The sequence below is a fragment of the Lithobates pipiens genome, unplaced genomic scaffold (genome assembly GCF_037356315.1).
Source record: "Lithobates pipiens isolate NorthernLeopardFrog02 unplaced genomic scaffold, aLitPip1_a1.2 Scaffold_8, whole genome shotgun sequence".
NCBI lineage: Eukaryota > Metazoa > Chordata > Amphibia > Anura > Ranidae > Lithobates > Lithobates pipiens.
In genome coordinates this window covers 279,009,638-279,033,509 of record NW_027507903.1, presented here as the reverse complement: position 1 = coordinate 279,033,509, position 23,872 = coordinate 279,009,638, and the positions used below count along the sequence as shown (strand labels likewise).

Here is a 23,872-nt window from a genome sequence, read left to right as displayed (position 1 = left end):
GTGTGAAGGGGGTATGTCTCTCCCCTCCCTGTAGCTGCTGACTTTTCATTTTTTGGTGGGGGGGATGAATTATTTTTCTACATGGGGGATTAAAGGTGGAATATTACAGTTAAACATACATAGGAACATATTTAACCCATTTTTCATAGGAATATGCATATCATTATTTTTCTACATGTGGATTACAGGTGGAATATTACAGTTAAACATACATAAGAACATATTTAACCCATTTTTGATAACAATATGCATATAATTATTTTTCTACATGGGGTTATGGGTGGAATTTAATGTTTACACCTAATAAGGAACATATTTAACCTGTTTCTGCTAAGAATATGCATATAATTATTTTTCTACAAGGGGATTATGGGAGGAATGTCATAGTTAAACATACCTAGGAACATATTTAACCTATTTTTGATAAGAATATGCATATAATTGTTTTTCTACATGCGAATTATGGGTGGAAAATTACAGTTAAGCAAACATAGGAACATATGTAACCTATTTCTGATCCATTCTCTTATCAAGAACATGTTAAATATGTCTCTTGTCAAGTGTAACCATAATATTCCATCCATAATCCTCCCCATGTAAAAAAAAAAAATCTTTTCAGATACGGGTTGAATATGTTCCGTGATAAGCATAACCATGGCATTCCCCCCATAATACATAACAATGTATAAAAATAATTATTCCAATATTCTTATCAGAAACTGTTTAATAATGTTACTTGGAATGTGTAACCATGATATTCTACCCATAATACCAACGTGAACCAATAATTATGTGCATATTTGTTTCAGAAATAGAATAAATATGTTTGTTGTTAAAGCGGAGTTCCGTAGAAAAAAATAAATAAAAGTCAGCAGCTACAAACTTTTTAAATAAGGACACTAACCTGTCCAGGGCACCAGCGATGTCCTCACCCGAAGCTGACCTGTCCCTCGGCTCCTGGGTGCAGGTGCTGGCATCTTCAATAAGGGTATCAGGAAGTGAAGCCTTGCGGCTTCACAGCCTAGTTCCCTACTGCGCATGTGCAAGTTGCGCTTCACATCCTGACTGGTCCCTGTTGTCTTCTAGGAACTGTGTGTCTGATAGAAGACCACAGGGGATGGAGGAGGAGCCGGACATGGCATAGATGTCCGTGGATTCGGTGGCAATCTATCACCGGGAGTGGAAGAAAATACCTGCATTAGACAAAAAAAAAAAAACATGTCATACTTACCTCCTCTATGCAGTTGGTTTCACACAGAGTGGCCCCCGATCCTCCTCTTCTGGGTCCCTCAGCAGTGCTCCTGGCTCCTCCTCTTCTCGAGTGCCCCGTTGGAGAGCTACTCTCCCTCAGTGCACTTGTGCTCCTGTGTCCTGCTGCTGTGTCCATTGACACAGCAGGAGCCAAGACACTGGCTGGAGCTGGTGTGCTCATCCCAGTTGCTGGAAAGACCGGGTTAAGGTAAGTAACAAGGGGGCTCTGTGAGGCTGCTGCATCACAGAAGGTTTTTCACCTTAATGTATAGAATGCATTAAGGTGAAAAACCTTGAGGGTTTACAACCCCTTTAAGCATGAGATTTCCCTCATATATAAAAGTAATTGTGACTATATTCTTATCAAAATCCAGGCAAATGTGTTTTTTGCAGGGAAGTTCAATTCCTATCACCCGATATCCAGGACATGCAGTTCTGGGCGCCAGGCAAGATTTTTTTCTTTTCTTTTCTTTTTTTTTTTTTACATTTAGCCCTGCAAGCAGCAAGGTTTAGAGCCGACAGTCGCCTCTCTTATAAAACAATCCAAGCAGCTAACTAGCCACTTGATCACTTTTACTGCCTTCAGCGGGCTGTCCTGATGTCCTGACACTCGATCAACCAGCTAGCACAGCAATAAAGGTGATAAAAAAATGTAATTGAATTTAAAGTGGCAGTGTAAAAGAAAATGAAATAGTGCAAAAAGAAATTGAAAGCACCCCCATCCCACATGCTCAACCGCAAAGGCAAATGCACGCGTCGGTGCTGCACACACGCAAGCAACAATCAACTCACACATCTGAGGTATCATTACGAATGTCAGATCACAGACAGCAATTCTAGCACCTGATCTCCTGTGTAAATCTAAAGTGGTAACCTGTAAAGGCTTTTAAAGTGCTCCCTATGGTTAATAATATTTACGCCGCTTGCTGCCGTCGCACCGGCATACCCAATTTTAAAGCATGACATGTTTGGTATCTATTTACTCTGCGTAACATTGTCTTTTATATTTTAGCAAAACTATGGTTATATATTGTGTTTTTTTAATTTAAAATTAAAAAAGTATATTTGTTCCCAAAAAATTGTGTTTGAAAAACTGCTGTGCAAAAATACCATGTGAAATAAAAAACCCAGCAATTGAATCACTAGTGCCTCTGCTTTAAAAAAAAAATATAATGTTTGAGGCCGGGTTCACGCTGCACACCACAGCAGCTCACAGCAAGGCTCCGATGCATCCCCATTCACTGCTTCAGGTTCGATTTCAGCCCAAATTTTTTGCTGAATTCAGACCTGAAATGGATCAGGAGATGCACAGGACCCCACTGCAATTCGCTCCGGAGATATGTGAACCGGCTCCATAGTGAGCCAGTTACAGTCTGTTGCTATGTGAATTAGATGTAGGGAATCCCACATCCAATTCGCAACAATGTGAACCCAACCGGAACTTTCTAGCAAAAAATAAAAAATAAAAAATGTAAAGTTTAGGTCGCCATAAAACCCCTTTTGTTTTCAAAATCCCCAGATATTCCTAAAAGCACCTCTACCTAATAAACCTCAACCCTTCATATTTTTCATCCTGGTAAAAATTATTTTCAATTGTAAAGAGGGACAATCAAAAATTGTGTAATCATGATATTCTCCCCATAATCTCCTTGTAGAAAAACAATTATACCCATATTCTTATCAGAAATTGGTTAACTATATTCCTAGATATGTTTAACCATAACATTGCACCCATGAAGAAAAAAAATGTGTATTCTTATCAGAAATAGGTTAAATATGTTCATTGTTAGGTGTAAACATGATATTCCACCCATAATCCTCCTAAAAAAACAACTATACCCATATTCCTATGAGAAACAGGTCAAATGTATTACATAGGATGTGTAGCTTTGATATTCCACCCAAAATCCCCATGTAGAACAATATTTATACCCATATTACTTTTAGAAATTTCAGAAAAAGGTTAAATATGTTTCTAGGTATAGAGAGAAAAGGAGTGGGTTGCGCTAAAAAAAATATAAATAAATAATAAATTTGACTAAATAACACAAAAAATACACCTATGTGAAAAAAACTCCAGTAGCTTTAACTTAATAGTTTGTCGATCCTATGCGGAGAAGTTTTCAGTGCAAGGAAATTTGTCAATCAAGATACCAAAAAAAATTAATAAATTGTCCTAATATGATATGAACATTCAAAAGAAAAGCAAAATATGACAACCAATAACGAATTGCCTTAAAACATAAATATAACCTCAATATATGTGAAAAAAATCATAACATTGAATATTAAAGTGTTCATAAAGTCCATGAAAATTATTAATTTCCAAAGTATTCCACAGTGATATGGTGACAGCACAAATATCCAAAACGAACGTGAAGCGTGCAAACCTCCACCACAGATATTACTGCCGCTTACCGAAGGTGTATGGTTCCTTATTACAGAGAACCATGCAGAGCGGATGACTGATTCCCCCAGTCCAGGGTTTTCACAAATGGATGCAAAGGAACTCTGGAACCCGTTCGCCTCCAATAACACTCCCTCTCACCGATTTACATAGAAGGTAATAAGACTCACAATAGTGTAAAACCCAAGTAAAATTTTTAATCGAACGTAAGAGACAAATGCGCACTTACAGAAATAATGTTTAAAACGATCGTTATGCAAATCCGAGCCGGCCGGTCTCGATTCGCGCCCAATACATCCGCAAACAAACAACGCGAGCTGGTGGCGTCAGGACGTCGCTCCTCCTCCCTACGCGTTTCGTCACTATGGGACGTGGTCACGGGGTATGGGCGGCGTCCTGACGCACCGCTTAAATAATATAGACAATAAACCAAGCCTCGGTTTGACCCCGGAACTAAGACAGAAAACGCCATCTTGGTTTTGGGAAAATAGCATTGACTAGTACTGCCAAAAACGGCCATCATATTGAATAGATAAATTTAACAAAAATAGATTGAAAAGACTATGCAACCAAACAGGAAGCATATATATGATGAAAAAAGAAGAAAAATTATAAAAAAATTATAAAAATTATAAAAAACGATGTAGTCTAATTATCTATACGGTCACATTGAAAAACTCATATAATACATTCAAGGAACCTTGTAAGGGCTCCATATGTAATTAGTTAGATCTGATAAACTATCTTAATGGATTACCTACATGCATGATCCACTCGGTTCCGAAGGTCAAACCATAGATGTACAGCTCATATAAACCAACTATTGCATCTAATAATATATAACAATAGTAAATTGGGAACACAAATGTATTACATCTATTATGAAGTCCCGATAGCAGTATCTCACTGCAACGATAAACCAAATAGATGCAGACCTTAGAGCAGTGCATGGCCCTTAAAATACATAAAAATTTAGGTAAACCCACTAAATGAATTTGACCGCATGTGTAATCACATTCCAAAGGTCAGAACGTAAAGTGACTATTATATTTAGTGTATAGCCAAAGTGGAATTAGAGTAGAGCTGTACTACTTCCGTTGTTACATCACAATGATCAGCCGGAAACAGTGCCACACTATACTCTTGGGCTTAAATATATGTGAACCATAGGGCCATGCATGACCCCTGAAAATGGTACATACGGGTTCAAATAGAATAGGCAAGAGTATAGAAAATGAATCTATGTACAAAAGATATATTGAGGTTATATTTATGTTTTAAGGCAATTCGTTATTGGCTGTCATATTTTGCTTTTCTTTTGAATGTTCATATCATATTAGGACAATTTATTAATTTTTTTTGGTATCTTGATTGACAACATTGATATATATTTGAAATTTCCTTGCACTGAAAACTTCTCCGCATAGGATCGACAAACTATTAAGTTAAAGTGGGGTACCCCCTAAAAAAAAAATTAAAAGTCAGCAGCTACAAATACTGCAGCTGCTGGCTTTTAATAATCGGACACTTACCTGCCCCAGGGTCCAGCGATGCGGGGGAACGAAGCCCCCCCCTCGCTCCCCGCTCCGCTCGCGGTGCCGTCATGCATACTGTGGGCACCCGGCTGTGGCTTCACAGCCGGGCACCCACTGCGCATGCGCGAGCGGCGCAGGGCGCCGTGATACGCCGTACAGTCACCTGGGACACATGACAGGTCCCAGGTGAATGTGCGGCGTGAGGGGAAGTGATGTCACCAGCCCGGGCAATGAGGAAGGCAGATTACGAGGGACCCCCTAGCAACCGGTATTTAGAGGTGAGTAAAAATTTTTTTTTTTTGACAATTATTTTTTTTTTATTTTTTTTACGAATTTTAAGCAGTTTTTATTTTTTGGTGGCAACACCACTTTAAAGCTACTGGAGTTTTTTTCACATAGGTGTATTTTTTGTGTTATTTAGTCAAATTTATTATTTATTTATATTTTTTTTTAGCGCAACCCACTCCTTTTCTCTCTATGCCAAATGTAGTATAACATTTGGGTTGCTGCTTTTTCTTAGTTTTTTCTATCTGATAAGCGCGGCTTTTTCCTCTCTTTTATCTCATGTTTCTAGGTATGTTTAACTACAATATTCCACCCATAATCCCATGTAGAAAAATAATGATATGCAAATTCTAAAAAGAAATAGGTTACATATGTTCCTAGGTATGTCACTACAATATTCCACCCATAATCCCCTTGTACAAAAATAATTATAGACATAAGACAAGTATTTGGCGCAAATCAAAGGCGCCCCTTTCTCTCCTTTTTCACAAAAATAATTATACACATATTCTTATCAGAGATGGGTCAAATATGTTCCTATGTATGTTTAACTACAATATTCCACCCATAATCCCCATGTAGAAAAATAGTTCTATGTATATTCTTATCAGAAATGGGTTTAACATGTTCCTAGGTGTGTTTAAAGCGGGAGTCCGCCGGGAGTTCCGCCATTTTTTTTTTTTTTAAAAGCCTTTTAAAAGACTTTTAAAATAATGACACTTACCCGCCCAGCGCGCCCGCGATGTTGGCATCCGAAGCCGATCTCGATTGTCTCTCGGGTGCTGCCGCCGCCATCTTGGGTATGGGAATCAGGAAGTGGAGCCTTTCGGCTTCATTTCCCGGTTCCCTACTGCGCATACGCGAGTCGCGCTGCGCAATAAGGATGGTCCCCGCTGTCTCTGGGATCCATGTGTTTCCCAGCAGGCAGCGGGGGACTTTCGGAAAGGGGCGTAGATTCTACGGAAAGGGGCGTACCTTCTGCAGAATCTACGCCGGAAGTGGGTGCAGATGCCTGCACTGTACAGGTACATGCACCCCCCTCCCCCCTGAAAGGTGCCAATTGTGGCGCCGGAGGGGGGGGAGGATTCCAATGAGCGGAAGGTCCACTTTAGGGTGGACCTCCGCTTTAACTACAATATTCCACCCATAATCCCCATGTAGAGAAATTGTTATATACATATTCTTATCAGAAAGGGGTTTAACATGTTCCTAGGTGTGTTTAAATACAATATTCCACCCATAATCCCCATGTAGAAAAATAATGATATGCATATTCTTATCAGAAATAGGTTAAATATGTTCATTGTTAGATGTTAACATGATATTCCTCCCATGAATAATTCTACCCATATTTCCATCAAAAACAGGTCAAATGTAATTTCCCATTACTTCTGTATAATTTACTATGATCCTCTTGTACAGGTGCATATACATCAGCAAGTGAAGTTAAACATTAGCAACTGCTTCTTGCAACATTGTATCAAGCACTGCAGGAAATAATAACTTATTTTGACAAACAGAGCCATTACCTATATATGTGTGTATAATGTACACTGACATCAAGTGAGAGTTCTGAGTATTGCAGCCAATAATTCAATCATCCCAATATGTAGTTTAGTATGTCCCAAGTTAGCCCAATTTTTTTGCATAATGTGAAAGATGATGATATGCCAAGTAAATAGATACCTAACATGTCACGATTTACAATTGCGCACATTCGTGGAATGGCACCAAACTTCCGTACTTAAAAATCCCCATAGGTGATGCTTTAAAACTTAAAGGTTATCTGTTTAGAGTTACAGAGGAGGTTTAGCGCTATAATTATCGCTCTCGTTCGCAGTGATACCTCACATGTGTATTTTGAACACTGTTTACATATTTTTTTCTATTATTTCGTTTTCTTTTTACTTTTTTATATTACTTTTATTCCTATTACAAGGAATGTAAACATCCCTTGTAATAAGAATAGGGCATGACAGGTCCTCTTTACAGTGAGATCTGAGGTCTATAAGACCCCAGATCTTGCTTCTAGGCTGGGAAGCCTGAAATAAAAAAAAGAAAAAAAAAAAGGAGCTGAGGCGGGGGCATTTTTCAAATGCAGAGGCTGGACGTGACGTCATAACATCGCGCCTGGTCTCCAAAAGATCATAGAGACTTTGGGGAGCATCTGGCCCACCGTAAATCTCTATGGTAACCTTCCAGACTGGTTGAATTCCTTCTCTGACTGGTGGATCGCACGGGTGAGCCAGGAGAAATAACGGGTGGCAGTGGAAGGGGGGTTGTCCCCTCCTGCCACCTGTAAGAACTATGAAGAGGCTGAAAAGCCGCTTTGATTGTTCTTACTGTGAAGGGAATCACCGGCTCTAAAAGAAGATATCTGAATGATGCCTGTAACTGCAGGCATCATTCAGATATCACCACTCAAAGCCCGCAACGTCATATGACATTGTACTGGGGAGAAGTGGTTAAAGTTCAAAGCTCAAACGCTAGAGGAGAAAAAAAAATTTCTCTAGGGAGTTGGTTCACATCTCCATGCTAAGTCGCCTGAAGCTCAAAATAGTTCTGGTCTTTTTTTGTAGCTCAATTTGGGCAGGTTTGCACATTTTTATTGCCATAGAAATGAATGGAAATGCACGATTTGTGTGATTTTGTGCATTTTGTTGCACATTTTTGCTTGATTTTCTGCTCAAATAAAGTAAATGTTATATGAATAAAATGTTAAATAAGTACATAAATAACTAACAATCATCATAAATAAATAGTATAAATAATATGTAATAGTAAATAATAATTAACCCCTAACCTTAACAAAATATTAAGTTTAAAAAATATATTAAATAAATGAATAATAAATAAACACCCTGATCCAACCAAAACAAAAATAATATAAATAATTGATGTATTACAGAAGTCGAGGATCGGGGCCACTCTGAGCAAAATGAACTGCACAGTGGAGGTAAGTATGACATGTTTGATATTTAAAAAAAAAAACGAGGGTACAACCCCTTTAACAAAAAATAAATAAATGAATAATAAAAATAAAAAGAGAAATAAAACCTGATGGGAAAGCTAAAAAAGTTGAAAAACCTAGTAATAAATGATGCAACAGATGATAGTTTTCTCTTTTGGCTAATAAAAGAGCGCCAAAGCTCAAAAGTGCCGTATAAAAACCAGCATAAAACTGTGCTAAAATCGCGCATAAAAACGTGCGAAGAAAGACGCTACATACACTCAGGTGTGAATACAGCCTAAAATATTTTGGAGACCTGTTATACTTGTTGTTGTTTCATAGGCTTGTGCACATGGATGCATTTAGGTGTACACTGCAAGAATTCACTGTATTTCCATGCCCAGGAGTCACAGGTGAGTAGATACACAATTATAGGTACGGGTGACCAAAGAATCCTGTATGGTCCTGAATCATTGCACCTTACCACTGTGATCCTCTTAAATAAGCAGTTGGATGTTAATGTTGATGATCCAACGTGTGCTGGCGATGTATACTTTATTTGTGGAGTCACCAGTCTTAAGCTGGTATCTGCTACTGCACCCGCTAAGGCTCCATTCACACCAGATGTGGTGGGACTGTGCTGGGCGGTCATTCCAGGGCAGTCCCACTGAATGCCTTGTCTCCTGTGTGCCTGAATCACATTACTGCGTTGCGGTGGTGTGCGGACACAGTGTGCTGAAAAGGGGTAGTGCTCCGCCAGTTGAACTTTATGTAATATCTGAAATGTTTGTTTAAAAAAAAAAAAGGAATCAGTGCGGTACAGAGGGATGATTCCCACTGGACCGCACCGTACACCACCCGCTGCGTTATACAGAATTCTTGCGGTTTATGCCCAAATGGGTCCATGTGCATAGGCCCATATAACACGTGTAGAAATGGATCTTGTATTTGTGCCCTGCCCTACCCCCCATTATGTTTACTTGCTTGCATTGAAATTGCTGACTGTGATGAAAGCCCCAGTATGGTGCTTGGAAAATAAAGCAGGTTAAATCAGACGGGATAATCTGCTTTCTTTTCTGTTACTGCTCATTACACAATACAGACTTTGGACTTGTCTGTGAGCAGTTCTGACAATGCTGTTCAACTTTGGCAGAAGAAAAGTAGTGTATATGTCTGGGCTATAGATCATTACATTATAATATATATACACGGTATAATAAACTAAGTTTGCTGATGTCTGTGGGGACAGCGAGAATGCTTTACTACTGGAGTAGAGAATGTTCCCACAATAAATTCACTTTCGCAATCATATGCAGAAGAAAGAAGTAAAAACATGGATTTTCTTTTCACATCATTGGATACTTGAAGTGAATCTTCAATTTATTGTGGGAACATTTTCAAATCCTTCGGGGCCTTGTTGTTTTATAGTGCATGCATTACAATACTTTGAATCACATGTCCAACTTCTGAATAATAAAAATTATGTATATTCCCAAATCTGCACTACAGTACGTCTTGACAAAAATTGGCATGTCCATTTTTTCCCCCAAGCTTTAAGGCACAATTATACTATGTTTTCACAAGGGCACATAGAAAACAATTGCTTTCTATGGGCTCTGGGCACACTACATTGGAGTGTAGATGTGCGTAAAAATTCAGTCTCCTGTCTGTGTGTTTCTATGATTAAAGCAGTATTAAACCCAAAACCAAAAATGTCATATATTGCAGTTTAGCAATCCCTAAATGTGGTGGCTGCATTCGTTTTCTTCTCTAGGCTTTTTTTTGCCTCTTTTTATCTGGTGATATGGCCAGTAACACACCTCCTGTATTATACAGACACTATTCTGGATAAAAGTACACAGGGGGGCACCTTTGGACGGCGTCACTATCAGTTTGGAGGAGGGGAGTGTTAGATGTACTAGCAGATTTAGACACACTTAGAGCACTTTCCCACTGATGTACTTTTGCCGCACTGGAACACACCTTTCTAGTGGGTCAGAAGAGCATCAAAAATGATTTGCCTTAAAGCCTATGAGACTTTTTTTCATTGCTGTGTTGCATTTGCGCTGTGGTTTGAAAAGTCCTGCATGCTTCCACAAAGATGCACCATCCATTGAATGCAATGGAAACAGCACCAAAAACGCACCCAGGGTGTGTTCTGGTGCGTTTTTACTGGTTGATAAGGAGCGACCTGTAAATAGCTGATTGTTAAGGAGTCGGCACATGCTGACTTCCTTAACAATTAGCTGGGATGTGAACAGTGTCCTCCCTCGCACAGCCTCCTGTCCCATTGATGCTCACCAGTAGCTTGTGCTGGCCTTCCCCTGCCTCCTCCCCTCAGATTCTGTCTGTTGTTCCATCCCCTGTATCTTTGCCTCCTCCTCACAGATTCTGGGAGCCAATGCTCACTGCTGTTCCGCCATCTGTCTCTCTGCCTCCTCTCCTCAGATTCTGGGAGCCGATGCTCCCTGCTGTTTTGCCAGCTTTCTCTCTGCCTCCTCCCCTCAGATTCTGGGAGCCGATGCTCCCTGCTGTTTTGCCAGCTTTCTCTCTGCCTCCTCCTCTCAGATTCTGGGAGCTGATGTTCCCTGCTGTTCTGCCGGCTGTCTCTCTGTCTCCCCCCCTCAGATTCTGGGCGGGGATGCTCCCTGCTGCTCTGCCGGATGTCTCTCTGCCTCCTCCCCTCAGATTCTGGGAGCCAATGCTCCCTGCTGTTCCGCCAGCTGTCTTTCTGCCTCCTCCCCTCAGATTTTGGGAGCTGATGCTCCCTGCTGTTCCGCCAGCGGTCTCTCTGCCTCCTCCCCTCCGATGCTGGGAGCCAATGCTCCTTGCTGCTCCACCAGCTGTCTCTCTGCCTCCTCCCTTCAGATGCTGGGAGCCAATGCTCCTTGCTGCTCCACCAGCGGTCTCTCTGCCTCCTCCCTTCAGATGCTAGGAGCCAATGCTCCCTGCTGCTCCGCCAGCTGTCTCTCTGCCTCCTCCCTCAGATGCTGGGAGCCAATGCTCCCTGCTGCTCCGCCAGCTGTCTCTCTGCCTCCTCCCTCAGATGCTGGGAGCCAATGCTCCCTGCTGCTCCGCCAGCTTTCTCTCTGCCTCCTCCTCTCAGATTCTGGGAGCTGATGTTCCCTGCTGTTTCGCCGGCTTTCTCTCTGCCTCCTCCTCTCAGATTCTGGGAGCTGATGTTCCCTGCTGTTCCGCCGGCTGTCTCTCTGTCTCCTCCCCACAGATTCTGGGGGCGGGGATGCTCTCTGCTGCTCTGCCAGCTGTCTCTCTGCCTCCTCCCCTCAGATTCTGGGAGCCAATACTCCCTGCTGTTCCGCCAGCTGTCTTTCTGCCTCCTCCCCTCAGATTCTGGGAGCTGATGTTCCCTGCTGTTCCGTCAGCGGTCTCTCTGCCTCCTCCCCTCCGATGCTGGGAGCCAATGCTCCCTGCCGCTCCGCCAGCTGTCTCTCTGCCTCCTCCCCTCAGATTTTGGAAGGTGATGCTCCCTGCTGTTCCGCCAGCTGTCTCTCTGCCTCCTCCCCTCAGATTTTGGGAGCTGATGCTCCCTGCTGTTCCACCAGCTGTCTCTCTGCCTCCTCCCTCAGATTTTGGGAGCTGATGCTCCCTGCTGTTCCGCCTACTGCCTCTCTGCCTCCTCCCCTCAGATTGTGGGAGCTGATGCTCCCTGCTGTTCCGCCAGCTGTCTCTCTGCCTCCTCCCCTCAGATTGTGGGAGCTGATGCTCCCTGCTGTTCCGCCAGCTATCTCTCTGCCTCCTCCCCTCAGATTGTGGGAGCTGATGCTCCCTGCTGTTCCACCAGCTATCTCTCTGCCTCCTCCCCTCAGATTTTGGGAGCTGATGCTCCCTGCTGTTCCGCCAGCTGTCTCTCTGCCTCCTCCCCTCAGATTTTGGGAGCTGATGCTCCCTGCTGTTCCGCCAGCTGCCTCTCTGCCTCCTCCCCTCAGATTCTGGGAGCCGCTGCTCCCTGCTGTTCAACCATCTGTCTCTCTGCCTCCTCCCCTCAGATTCTTGGAGCCGATGCTCCCTGCTGTTTTGCCAGCTTTCTCTCTGCCTCCTCCTCTCAGATTCTGGGAGCTGATGTTCCCTGCTGTTCCGCCGGCTGTCTCTGTCTCCTCCCCTCAGATTCTGGGGGCGGGGATGCTCTCTGCTGCTCTGCCAGCTGTCTCTCTGCCTCCTCCCCTCAGATTCTGGGAGCCAATACTCCCTGCTGTTCCGCCAGCTGTCTTTCTGCCTCCTCCCCTCAGATTCTGGGAGCTGATGCTCCCTGCTGTTCCGCCAGCTGTCTCTCTGCCTCCTCCCCCTCAGATTCTGAATGGGGATGCTCCCTGCTGTTCCGCCAGCTATCTCTCTGCTTCCTACCCTCAGATTTTGGGAGCTGATGCTCCCTGCTGTTCCGCCAGGTGCCTCTCTGCCTCCTCCCCTCAGATTCTGGGAGCCAATGCTCCCTGCTGTTCTGCCTGCTATCTCTCTGCCTCCTCAGCTGGAGGATGCTGACCACGGGGGAGGCATTATCACTGCCTGTTAAGGATGCTATCAGGTTCTGGCTCCTTAACAACTAACCGAAGGCCATTGAATAGCTGGTTGTTAACGTGACATCCAACTATTTATGGCTTCTGCATTGCATGAAACTCAAAATGCACTATGCGTTTTTTAAAAACACATGTGCGTTTAAAAAGTGCTGCAATATAAAAATACATGTGCTGCAGTTTGATAGAGTCCTAACAAATTCAAGCTAAACTACAGCTTCCATTGCAGTTACACAAGCAGCTACAGCAACATGTTTTTTTTTTCTTTTGGGATAAGGGCCCTTTCATAAGGCTGGTCTAATCAGGTCTGCCTGTCAGCATTTCAGGCGGACCTGATCAGATGGTCCATTCACTCCTATGGAAAAGGCAGGTGTAAATGGACCTGTGTCTGTTTACACCCACTTACTTCTGGGTCAGATCTGGTCCGCTAAAAAAAGCAAGCTCCAAACTCTTCCGTTTAGGTGGATCAGATCCAAGGTTAGTCAGGTGTAAACAGACAGTGTCCATAGAGCAGAGTGGGCTTTGTCTGTGTCAATGGATCCCCTGCTGATTGGGACACAATCCACCCCACCAGATAGGGGCTTAAAGGTTTCACATGAATAAATACAAGCTGATCATTGTAAGCATCCCTATCAGTGCATAATGGATTGTCTCAGCACTCTAACTGCTACATTTGCAGGAGAGTTTGTCCTGTTGAAAAACAACAAACTTACTGGCTGGATCACAAAATGGTAATAAAGGAAAAAAAGCCTAAAAAAGAAAACCAATACTAAGAATTGGTAAGCTGCAATCATGTAATAAATCTTTGCTTTAGAGCCGGTTCACACAGGGGCGACACGACTTCCAGGACGACTTTGTGAGGCAACTTGGAGACAACTTGAACATGACTTAGACATGACCTGGGGCGATTTACAACACGACTTTAAGTCGCCCCAGGCCAGGCGACTTTTGCTGTGGCCAACCAGAGAATGAGCTCTAAAGGGGGAACTCCACACCAAATGTATATAAAAAAATTGGCGTGGGTTCCCCCTCCGGAGGATGCTGGGACTGTGACATCGTAAGGGGGTGGGGTCACCATGTGACATCAACCGGTGACCCCGCCCCTTGTCCCTATATAAGTCGCCGTGCACCGCGTCCCTGGCATTGCGGCCGGAGAGAGCGTCGAGTCAACATCTTCAGAAGAAGAACGGAAGGCGGCAGCGGCGGCGGCAACAGAAGACCGGGCCACCGCTAGTAAAAGAGCTGGAAGAAGAAGCGGTGGCCCGGCAAGAAGAACCGAAGAGGGGGGACAAGACCCCCGAAGTCGGAAGAAAAGGGCGGCGGCGAAGAAGAAAGTCCGGCGAGAAGACCCCCGAAGACGGAAGACCCCCGGAGCTGTGCAATAAACTATTTTAACCCTGTTTTGTGTTTTTTTTTTTTAACATTTTTTTCACAGGTGAATGGGTATACATTGTACCCCATATTCATTCACATAGGGTGGGGGGCCGGTATCCGATAAGCCCCCCGCCCGCAGACCCCGACAACCAACGGCTAGGGTTGTCGGGAAGAGGCCCTTCTCCTCATCAACATGGGGACAAGGTGCTTTAAGGTGGGGGGGTTGCGCGGCCCCCCTTCCCCAAGGCACCCCCCATGTTGAGGGCACGCGGCCTGGTACGGCTCAGGAGGGGGGGGGGCTCTCGCTCGTCCCCTCCCCCTGTCCTGGCTGGCCAGGTAGCATGCTCGGATAAGGGTCTGGTATGGATCTGGGGGGGGACCCCACGTCGTTTTTTTGGCGTAGGGGGTTCCCCTTAGAATCCATACCAGACCTAAGGGCCTCTCGGAGGGGGAACCCAAGTGGAGTTCCCTCTTGAGAGCTGATAATTCTGTCAGAGTCGCCTCCGTATAGACGGAGATCCAACTTGGAGGCGACCTCCATTGAAATCAATGGGTACCAGTCGCCTACAAGTCGGATTGAAGTAGTACAGGAACCTTTTCTGAAGTCGGAGCGACTTCAGTAGCGTGCATTAAGACGGCTCTCATTCACTTACATTGATTTTTAAATGTTGTCCGACCTGAGGCGACTAGGGGCGACCTGAAGTCGGATCTGAGTCGCCCCTGTGTGAACCGGCTCTTAGGGTTTAATACAGCTGTAAGCTGCAGTGCAAAGAAATGAATGAAATGTCACTTTGTGACATTTCAAAAAAATTTTAAAAAAGGAAAAAAAGGTTAACAGTGTTATAAAAATGCAAAGCACCACCACGTTCATTACCTGTACAAAACGGACACCAACCCTCACAGAAAAAACAGCTTATATTTCTGAGCCAGCTGATGGGAACGAGCCCTTAATCCCTGTTTATAGCTGTGCGAATTGTTGCAACCATGCAGGACAAGAAGAATCCTATTGTCTATGGGGCCTATTCACACCTATGCAATACACTTCTGTTCAAACTAAAGCTGGCCATACACTAGTAAACTTTAGTAGGAAATTGTTTGTACTAAGAATGCTCATTTGGTTTTTGACTGCATTGACAAGAAAGCAGGAGCAGGATGTCCACATACCAGTGTATGTGGTTTTCTTTCAGTAAATTACATTCATTCCAAAATGAAATATTAAAAGCAAACAAAATTCGGAAGTACTGTTGAATGACATTCTTCAAGTCATCAAATGTACACAGAAGATTCATATGAATGTTAGTACGAATATATGCATAAACATGCATTTGAAAATCTACTAGTGTATCTCCAACTGTAGAAAAAGATGGCGCTTCTTTTGATGCAACATAGTTCATTTTTGTCCCATAGACTTCAATGGGAATGCTTGAAAAATTCAGAAAAAAGCATAAAAAATGACATAAACGGGTGAATCTAGGCTTAGTGAATTGGGAGGCCCCATAGAAGTCCATGGCAAAGCATATAACATGGGCTTTAGTAAATTAGCCTCAGCGTCTGTTATACTTTCTACTCTTGGACCAGGGCTTGACAAATTTGCTTTGAATATAGGACCCGCTAGTTAGGAGCCAGTTTGTGCACGTGCATGGTGATATGTAACCTGTATTGCAATCAACGTTTTCCATACATAGATGGCTTTTACATTAAAAAAAGTCTACAATGTGAGGGGCACATTCGGGGGAGGGGGGGGGGGTGTTGTGTGTGTGTGTGTGTGTGTGTGCTATTATCTGCGTGTGTGGAAGTAATTGGGTGGCAGCGAAACCACCCAAATGCTTCCACCTCACAAGTGAGCCCTGCTGCTTACCCAGGCCAAATGTAGAAAAAAATACCTGCCCAGAACAAGGAACTGCATGTCCTGGGCATCGGGCAATACAAATTGTGCATTCCTGCAACAGTGAATGAATGGGCTGACAAAAGCCCAGGCGCCAGGACGCAATTTCTAGTTGCCATGCTGACCTGGCACCTGGGACTTGTCAAGCCGTGTCTTGGACATTAAGACCCCTTACACACTGGAGGCGTTTTTCAGCGCTTTAGCGCTAAAAATAGCACATGTAAAGCACCTGAAAAAAACCCTATGTGGAGTCCCAGTGTGAAAGCCCGCATGCTTTTACACTGGGGCACTGCTTGGCAGGACGTTAAAAAAAATCCTTGAAGAAGTATCTTTGGGGCGCTTTAGAAGCGGTGTATACACCACTCTTAAAGCGCCCCTGCTCATTGAAATCAATCGGCAGTGCTACCAAAGCACCTCGGCAGTGGTGCTTTGCGGGTGCTTTTAACCCTTTATTCAGCTGTTAGCGGGGGTTAAAAGCACTCCGCTAACGGCTGAAAAGCGCCTCTAAAAAGACGGCAAAGCACTGCTAAAACGAATGTCACTTTACCACTAACAGACAAAATGTCATGTGGCGTCTGACATTTACACACATACACATGTAAATTAAGCTCCTCTCTGAAAGCAATTTTGGTTCTTTTATTTTTTATGACTCTAAATACTAATCTAAATGCCTTGATGTGCATGGCCTCATATGCTAATCTAGGACTATGTTTAGGGGCATAAAAACAGGCCGTACAACTGTAAGAGCTGTAATTTTTATGCCCCTAAAACTGAAAAAAATCTCCTGTTGCAAAATCTCTCTTTTGTGCTCCTAGCTGATTGTTAGGAGATTAATTAATCAAACAAGATAAATGTGAGCAGGAAAAATTACCCAAACCCTGAGAGATTGTTGAGCGAATAATCTTTCTCCCATTCAGGTCTATAGAGAAATCAATAGTTAACAGTGTCCGCTACACAGTTAAATTATAGTATTGTGCAATCACCAGAGAATATATAATTCTACTGAAAATCCCTGGCTGGCTTCACACCTATGATTTGCTGTAAAATTCACATCTTTGGTCCCGTTTGATTAGTGCATTAGTACATAACAAGCGTATTGCATTTCTTTTCTATGTGGCTCATGCACACATGTGCTGCACTGCTGTGCATTTGGGGAAAAAAAATGTACAGGTGTGTTTTTTGATGCATCAGTGCATGTTTTTGGGCCCGTAGACTTCAATGGCAGCACACGAAAAACACATGTAACATGGATTTTAGTGCATGAAAACAAGCCCCTACCCCCTAACAACCTCTACTTAATTTGACTTAACAAAAAAAAATGCAGAGCCCATTGAAATGCACTTTAAAACGGCACAATAAACATAGCAAAATGCAGACGCAAAGTTGTGAAGCTAGTCATGCTTTGTGTTACTGAAATGTACAGCACTTTGTGAAGTGTGTTGCAATGCAGCACCATAAAACTCAACTATAATAAGCTGTAATGGCTGCAGCACACTACGACGCACATGCAGTGCATTATGGTGCGCTGTGTTAAATATTCTATAATTCTCTGTTGTTCATTGGAAGCCCATTCAAAATGTACAGGCTGCATTAATGCAACACGTTAACATGCATGCACAAAAGTGATTTATGCACAAGGAGATTTTTTGATCTATGAGATTAAAAATCACTTGTGTAGCCATAGCCTAACATTTCAGTGAAAGAGGGGAAAATATGCAGAGAGAACTTGCTGCTTGGATCACACATAAAAAAAAAAAAAAAAAACTGGGTGAATGAGCTCAGTGGGATCCACCTGTAAATATAACTTTTGGGAGATCACCCTTTAAAATCCCATACCCTAATTCGTTACCCATCTGCAGGCAAAAAAGTCATTTATTTTTTTATTTTTGTACCCTTTCATGAGATTGTCATCAATGGATCAATAATTGTCATAACTTTCCCCACTGAAGTCAACTAGTAAACAGACAGGGAATGACCCCAAGGTTAATAAGTGATTAAGTGATGAAATGTCTGCATTTGCCAGTTCCTCTGTGTTCTGTTTAACATGCCAATTTTTCCCCAAATAAAAGCTCAGTATACATACATGATATTAATACTTGGATGGTCATCCAAATCCCCCCGCACAGTTTTCAGCTGACATAAATCTGCGCATGCTCAGTTTTCCCTCCTTTCTGGCATCTTTGTTGTGCAGGGGTCTTTAACCACTTACAGACCGGACCATTTTGCTGGTCAAAGACCAGACCACTTTTTGCGATTCGGCACTGCGTCGCTTTAACTGACAATTGCGCGGTCGTGCGACGTGGCTCCCAAACAAAATTCACGTCCTTTTTTTCCCACAAATAGAGCTTTATTTTGGTGGTATTTGATCACCCCTGCGGTTTTAATTTTTTGCGCTATAAACAAAAATAGAGCGACAATTTTTAAAAAAACGCATTATTTTTTACTTTTTGTTATAATAAATATCCCCCAAAAATATATAAAAAAAACTTTTTTTCCCCTCAGTTTAGCCCGATACGTATTCTTCTACATATTTTTGGTAAAAAAAAATCGCAATAAGCGATTATTGATTGGTTTGCGCAAAAGTTATAGCGTTTACAAAATAGGGATAGTTTTATAGCATTTTTATTAATAATTTTTTATTATTTTTTTTTCTTTACTAGTAATGGCGGCGATCAGCGATTTTTATTGTGACTGCGACATTGTGGGGGACCCATCGGACATTTTTGACACATTTTTGGGACCATTGTCATTTATACAGTAATCACTGCTATGTAAATGACACTGGCAGTGAAGGGGTTAACCAGTGGGTGGCAGTGTATGGGTTAAGTGTTCCTAGGGGTGAGTTACTAACTGTGGGGGGGTTGGGCTTTCATTTAGTGAACACTGATCTCTGCTCCAATCACATGGAGCAGAGATCAGCGTCACTAGTTGCTAGGCAGAATGGAGAAATGCTGTTTACACGGCATTTCCTCCCTTCAGCCGTCCCGTGAGACGATCGCGGGGATGCCCGCGGTGATCGAGTCCGCGGGTCCCGTGACCGGACTCACGGGGGTCCCGACCAGCGCGGGAGCGCGCCGCCGGCGGCGTGCTCCCGATGGCAGGGCGGCATTGAAGATTGGACGTACCTGTACGCCAATATGCCTGCCCGTGCCATTCTGTCGACGTACATCGTCGTGAAACCCTTACAACCAACTTTGACCTACAGGTAAGCCTAGATTAAGGCTTATCTGTAGGTCCAAGAAATATCTCCTAAACCTACACGGTTTAGGAGATATTTACCCGAAGACAGCCACCGCTGTCTATGGCGCATGCGGCGCGCAGGCGCACTTGGCAGGCCGCAGATCGCGGCGATATGCCGTGAGTGTCGGGTCCCGTGCGCATGCGCGGGAGTGTCATCATCGCGGCTCCGGCGAATCACAGCCGTGAGACCCCGGAAGTCGCTCCGGGATACATGGCAGCAGCGAAGAGGAAGAAGGAGGACCGCTTCGGGGGCTTCGTTCTCAGGTAAGTTATTCATAATGAGCTAGTATGCTATGCATACTAGCTCATTATGCCTTTGCCTTATTACAGGGTACGTTTAAAAAAAATAAAAAAATAAAATTGCCTTTACTTCCTCTTTAATCACTTGAACAGGCCTTTTCTGACACTTTTTTGTTTACAAGTAACTAATCTGTATTTTTTGCTCAAAAATTACTTAGAACCTCTAATCATTATATATGCAGTATCTCACAAAAGTAAGTACACCCCTCACATTTTTGTAAATATTTTATTCTATCTTTTCATGTGACAACACTGAAGAAATGACACTTTGCTACAATGTAAAGTAGTGAGTATACAGCTTGTATAACAGTGTAAATTTGCTGCCCCCTCAAAATAAGTCAACACAGCCATTAAAGTTCCACAAAAAAAAAAAAAGTCAGCAGCTACAAATACTGCAGCTGATGACTTTTAACATAAGGACACTGACCTGTCCAGGGTGCCCGTGATGTCCTCACTCAAAGCCGACCTGTCCATCGACTCCTGGGTGCAGCCGTTGGCATCTTCAGTAAGAGAATCAGGAAGTGTCATGTCTATGTACAGCATAATGTACAGTATAGAGTGCAGGGTCAGGAGTAAGCAACAAACAAAACAACATATAGATTGCAGCAGTCAGGATGAGCACCACATTCACATCAGAGCCCTCCCTTACATAAAAGTCCTCAGCATTTCCCCTATAAATCAGTCTGTGTCCCCAGAGTGACAACTTACATCAGAGCCCCTTTACATCCTCCAGAGTGCCCCCTTACATCTGTGCCTCCAGAGTGCCCCCTTACATCTGTGCCTCCAGAGTGCCCCCTTACATCCTCCAGAGTAGTACTAAGGGGACACATTGAAGGATGAAAGGGGGCACTCTGGAGGATTTAATGGGGGACTCTGGCGGTACTAACTTAGTACCTCCACAAAGTCCACTTAGATCTTTCAGAGTGCCCCCTTACATCCTCCAGAGTGCCCCTTACATCCTCTTTCAGAGTGCTTCTTAATACCTTCAGAGTGCCCTCTTACATCTTCCTCCAGAGTGTCCCCTTAGTACCAATGTACTATGGGCACTCTGAAGATATAAGGGGGTACCACTCTGGAGGAAGTAAAGGGCCACTTTTGCACTAAGGGGGGCACTCTGGAGAATGTAAGAAGCACCTTGGATGATGTAAGGGGCACCCTGGAGGATGAAGGGGGGCACTCTGGAGGCACTAAGGGAGTACCTCCAGAATGCCTCCTGCAGAGAGGCCTGAGGAGTGATGACCATTAATCCATGGCATACGGACCAGCCTGTTCCTGCCATGTCAATGTTGGGAGGAGCGGAGCACACCACCCACCCCATTGCTGCCCTATTCCAGTGATGCTTGCACTCTCCCTACCATAGCCCTGACATTTTCCCGGTCAAGCCTGTGGTGTATGTTTCCATGTTTACTGTACGTTTTCATGTTAACTGTACCTGTGTGGATTACTGCAGCTCCTTGTTGGTGTTTCTTCCTACAGCATATGTCCTCGATCTTTGCGGTAAAGAGCAAGGAGGAGGTGTTCTCAGGACTGGTGTCTGGACACTGTGTGCTCCTTTGCTCAGGTCAGCCTGATAGTCTCTGCCACTTCTGCTTTCACACACTGCCATCGCTGGACCTGCCACTTGCCACCCAAACCGATTCAGTAGTCATTTCCGGGCTGACAATGGGCTGGGTCATCTGATCTGATCTGCCAGACCAGTGATGGCGAACCTTGGCACCCCAGATGTTTTGGAACTACATTTCCCATGATGCTCATGCACTCTGCAGTGTAGCGGAGCATCATGGCAAATGTAGTTCCAAAACATCTGGGGTGCCAAGGTTCGCCATCACTGTGCCAGACGGATGGGGAATGGATCCCCCATCCATATGTTTTTAGCGGACAGGATCGGGTAAGATGTCGGCAGGTGTCAATGAACACATAAAGGGCAATGGATGGTACGATCAGGTCTGCTTAAAAATCCTGACAGGTGGACCCAATTGGTGCTGCCGTTGGAAAGAGGCCTTAGAAGGGTTTTTTTTTTTTTTTTGTCTTTCTTCAAAATAACTGTTGGTAAAGGGTTCTATTTTTTGGAGGTTTTCTATTATTGGTTGAACTCGACAGATTTTTTTTTCAACCTATGTTACTAGGACAAGGGCTCAGACACTGCCATTCATACCCAATTCTATTGAAGTGGAAGTAAACCCTTCCACCGGCAAATAAATCTTTATTTATTTGCAAATGTTTTGTAAAAAGGGTAATATTCTGCAGACTATTCCTCCAGGAAGTAATTAGTGGATTGTGGTGATGTAGGAAAATGGGACTTGTAGTTTTTCTATTCACAGAATCTGCCAAGTTAAAAAAATATATTGAATGTTGGGAGGAGAAGAAACCTGCAATTCAGATAAGAGGGGGCAGTTTGAGGATGGGGCTGTAGAATGGCATCATAAATATGATATGAAAGGTGGAATTAGCCTTCAGTGCTTGTTCACACTTGTGCTGAGACCTAAGTTTTTTTTAGCACTAGGGAAATGTAGGCCTCTGCAAGGGCACACAGAAAACAATTATTTTCTATGTGCCCTGTTCACGCTTGACCACAAAACCCATAATGTTAGGAGCAGTCCAGAAATGTAAAACTTCTTCATTTTTCTGTCCAACATTGCAACTCACCCACAGCTCTGTTTCTCCTTGTGTTTCTACTCACTACAGCATAGAAATGAATGAAACGTTACACTGTGACATTTCAATAAAGTATAAAAAATAAATAAACCTATGCTCTGTGCCATACATTCACACTTACATTCTGACACTAACGCTAACCAACATACCCTATAGCATCAACATTTATTTTTGCCACCTTTAACACAAGTTTAAAATGATAGTAAAGCCTTGTTTTTTTTTTTCTTTCTTAAAATAACAAACGTTATACTTACCTGCTGTGTGCAGTGGTTTTCACAGAGCTTCTTTGGTCCTCCTCTTCTCCTCCTCCTTTTCTCAGGTCCCCCACTGGTACTCTTGGCTCCAACCCCCCCCCCCCCCCGAGTGCCCTCATAACAAGTCTGTTATTATGGGGGCACTCATGCATGCTTGCTCCCGAGCCTCACTCTGAGTGACACACAGATCAGGGCTTGGCCCTGGCTACCTCATCACTGGTTGAGATTGGCAGCAGCAGGAGCCAATGGCTCCTGTTGCTGTATCTGAGACAGTTTGGAGCGAGAGAACCAGGAGAGCCTCGGCTCTTGTGCACATTGCTGGATCAAGACCAGGCTCAGGTATGTATTTAGGGGGGCTGCGGGGGGAGCTGCAAGTAGCAGGTCTTTTACTTTACTGCATATATTTCAGTAAAGCAGCAAACCTTCTGCCTTTAGAAACACTTTAATGTGCATTAAAAATCATACCCAAGATGCCCTTCAAGTGATTTTTTTTTTTAATTATGAGAGATTTTTTTTTTCGTACCTCACTGATATTTGAAAAGCACTGTAAACACACCATAAAAACATGGTAAAAGCTCTGTAAATGCTACAGGCGCCTTTATGGCGCATTACTATACAACTTGTGTGGAAGGAGTTAATAAAACTTTATCCCCTCCCAGACTCGACATGTATCTATTTATGTGCTGCAAAGCGACACAAACGCTAAATGTTTTTTAAATGAGAGCAGAGAATTGAGAAGGCTGCTTTGCTAGGCATTCGGTGAGCAGCAAAAACTCGCCCCAAATGCCTGTTTCTAATGCCAGTGTGAACAGGGACTTGCTGTTCAGGAGGTGTAAACCAACCCTAAATACGGGTTCACACTGTCACATCGCATGTCATTTGCACAGAAATCGCACCACATTTAGCCCATTCATTTTGAATGTCTCAAATTGAACTGCATCCGCATGAATAAGGCGCAGGCAGATTTTTTTTGTTCGCAGTGAAACCAGATTGCATGGGTGTTCCTACCCATGCAATCCAGTTCAGGCAAATGCAGCTTTGGGTGTCAATCACTGGCACAGGATTTACTGTATTTCCCGTAATGCATCACTGTGTACTGGAGCTAACATTGTACTGATTTTTAGGAGCTTTATCTTCCTCACAGAGGAACCTGTTCCATTTCATTTTTTGTTTTTGCAACTTCTAAAAATCCATGACGCTTTGGCTG

The 23,872-nt window shown here is 43.5% G+C and overlaps 1 protein-coding gene across 1 annotated transcript in view; it reads left to right on the top strand.

Moving 5' to 3' along the window:
* Nucleotides 1–23,872, top strand: part of CUNH12orf75 (chromosome unknown C12orf75 homolog) — a 90,891-nt gene that overhangs the window by 4,838 nt on the left and 62,181 nt on the right. Inside the window, exon 2 of the mRNA XM_077472078.1 lies at nucleotides 8,387–8,434. Within this exon, the coding sequence (XP_077328204.1) occupies nucleotides 8,387–8,434 (48 nt within the window). The remainder of the gene's footprint in view (nucleotides 1–8,386; nucleotides 8,435–23,872) is intronic.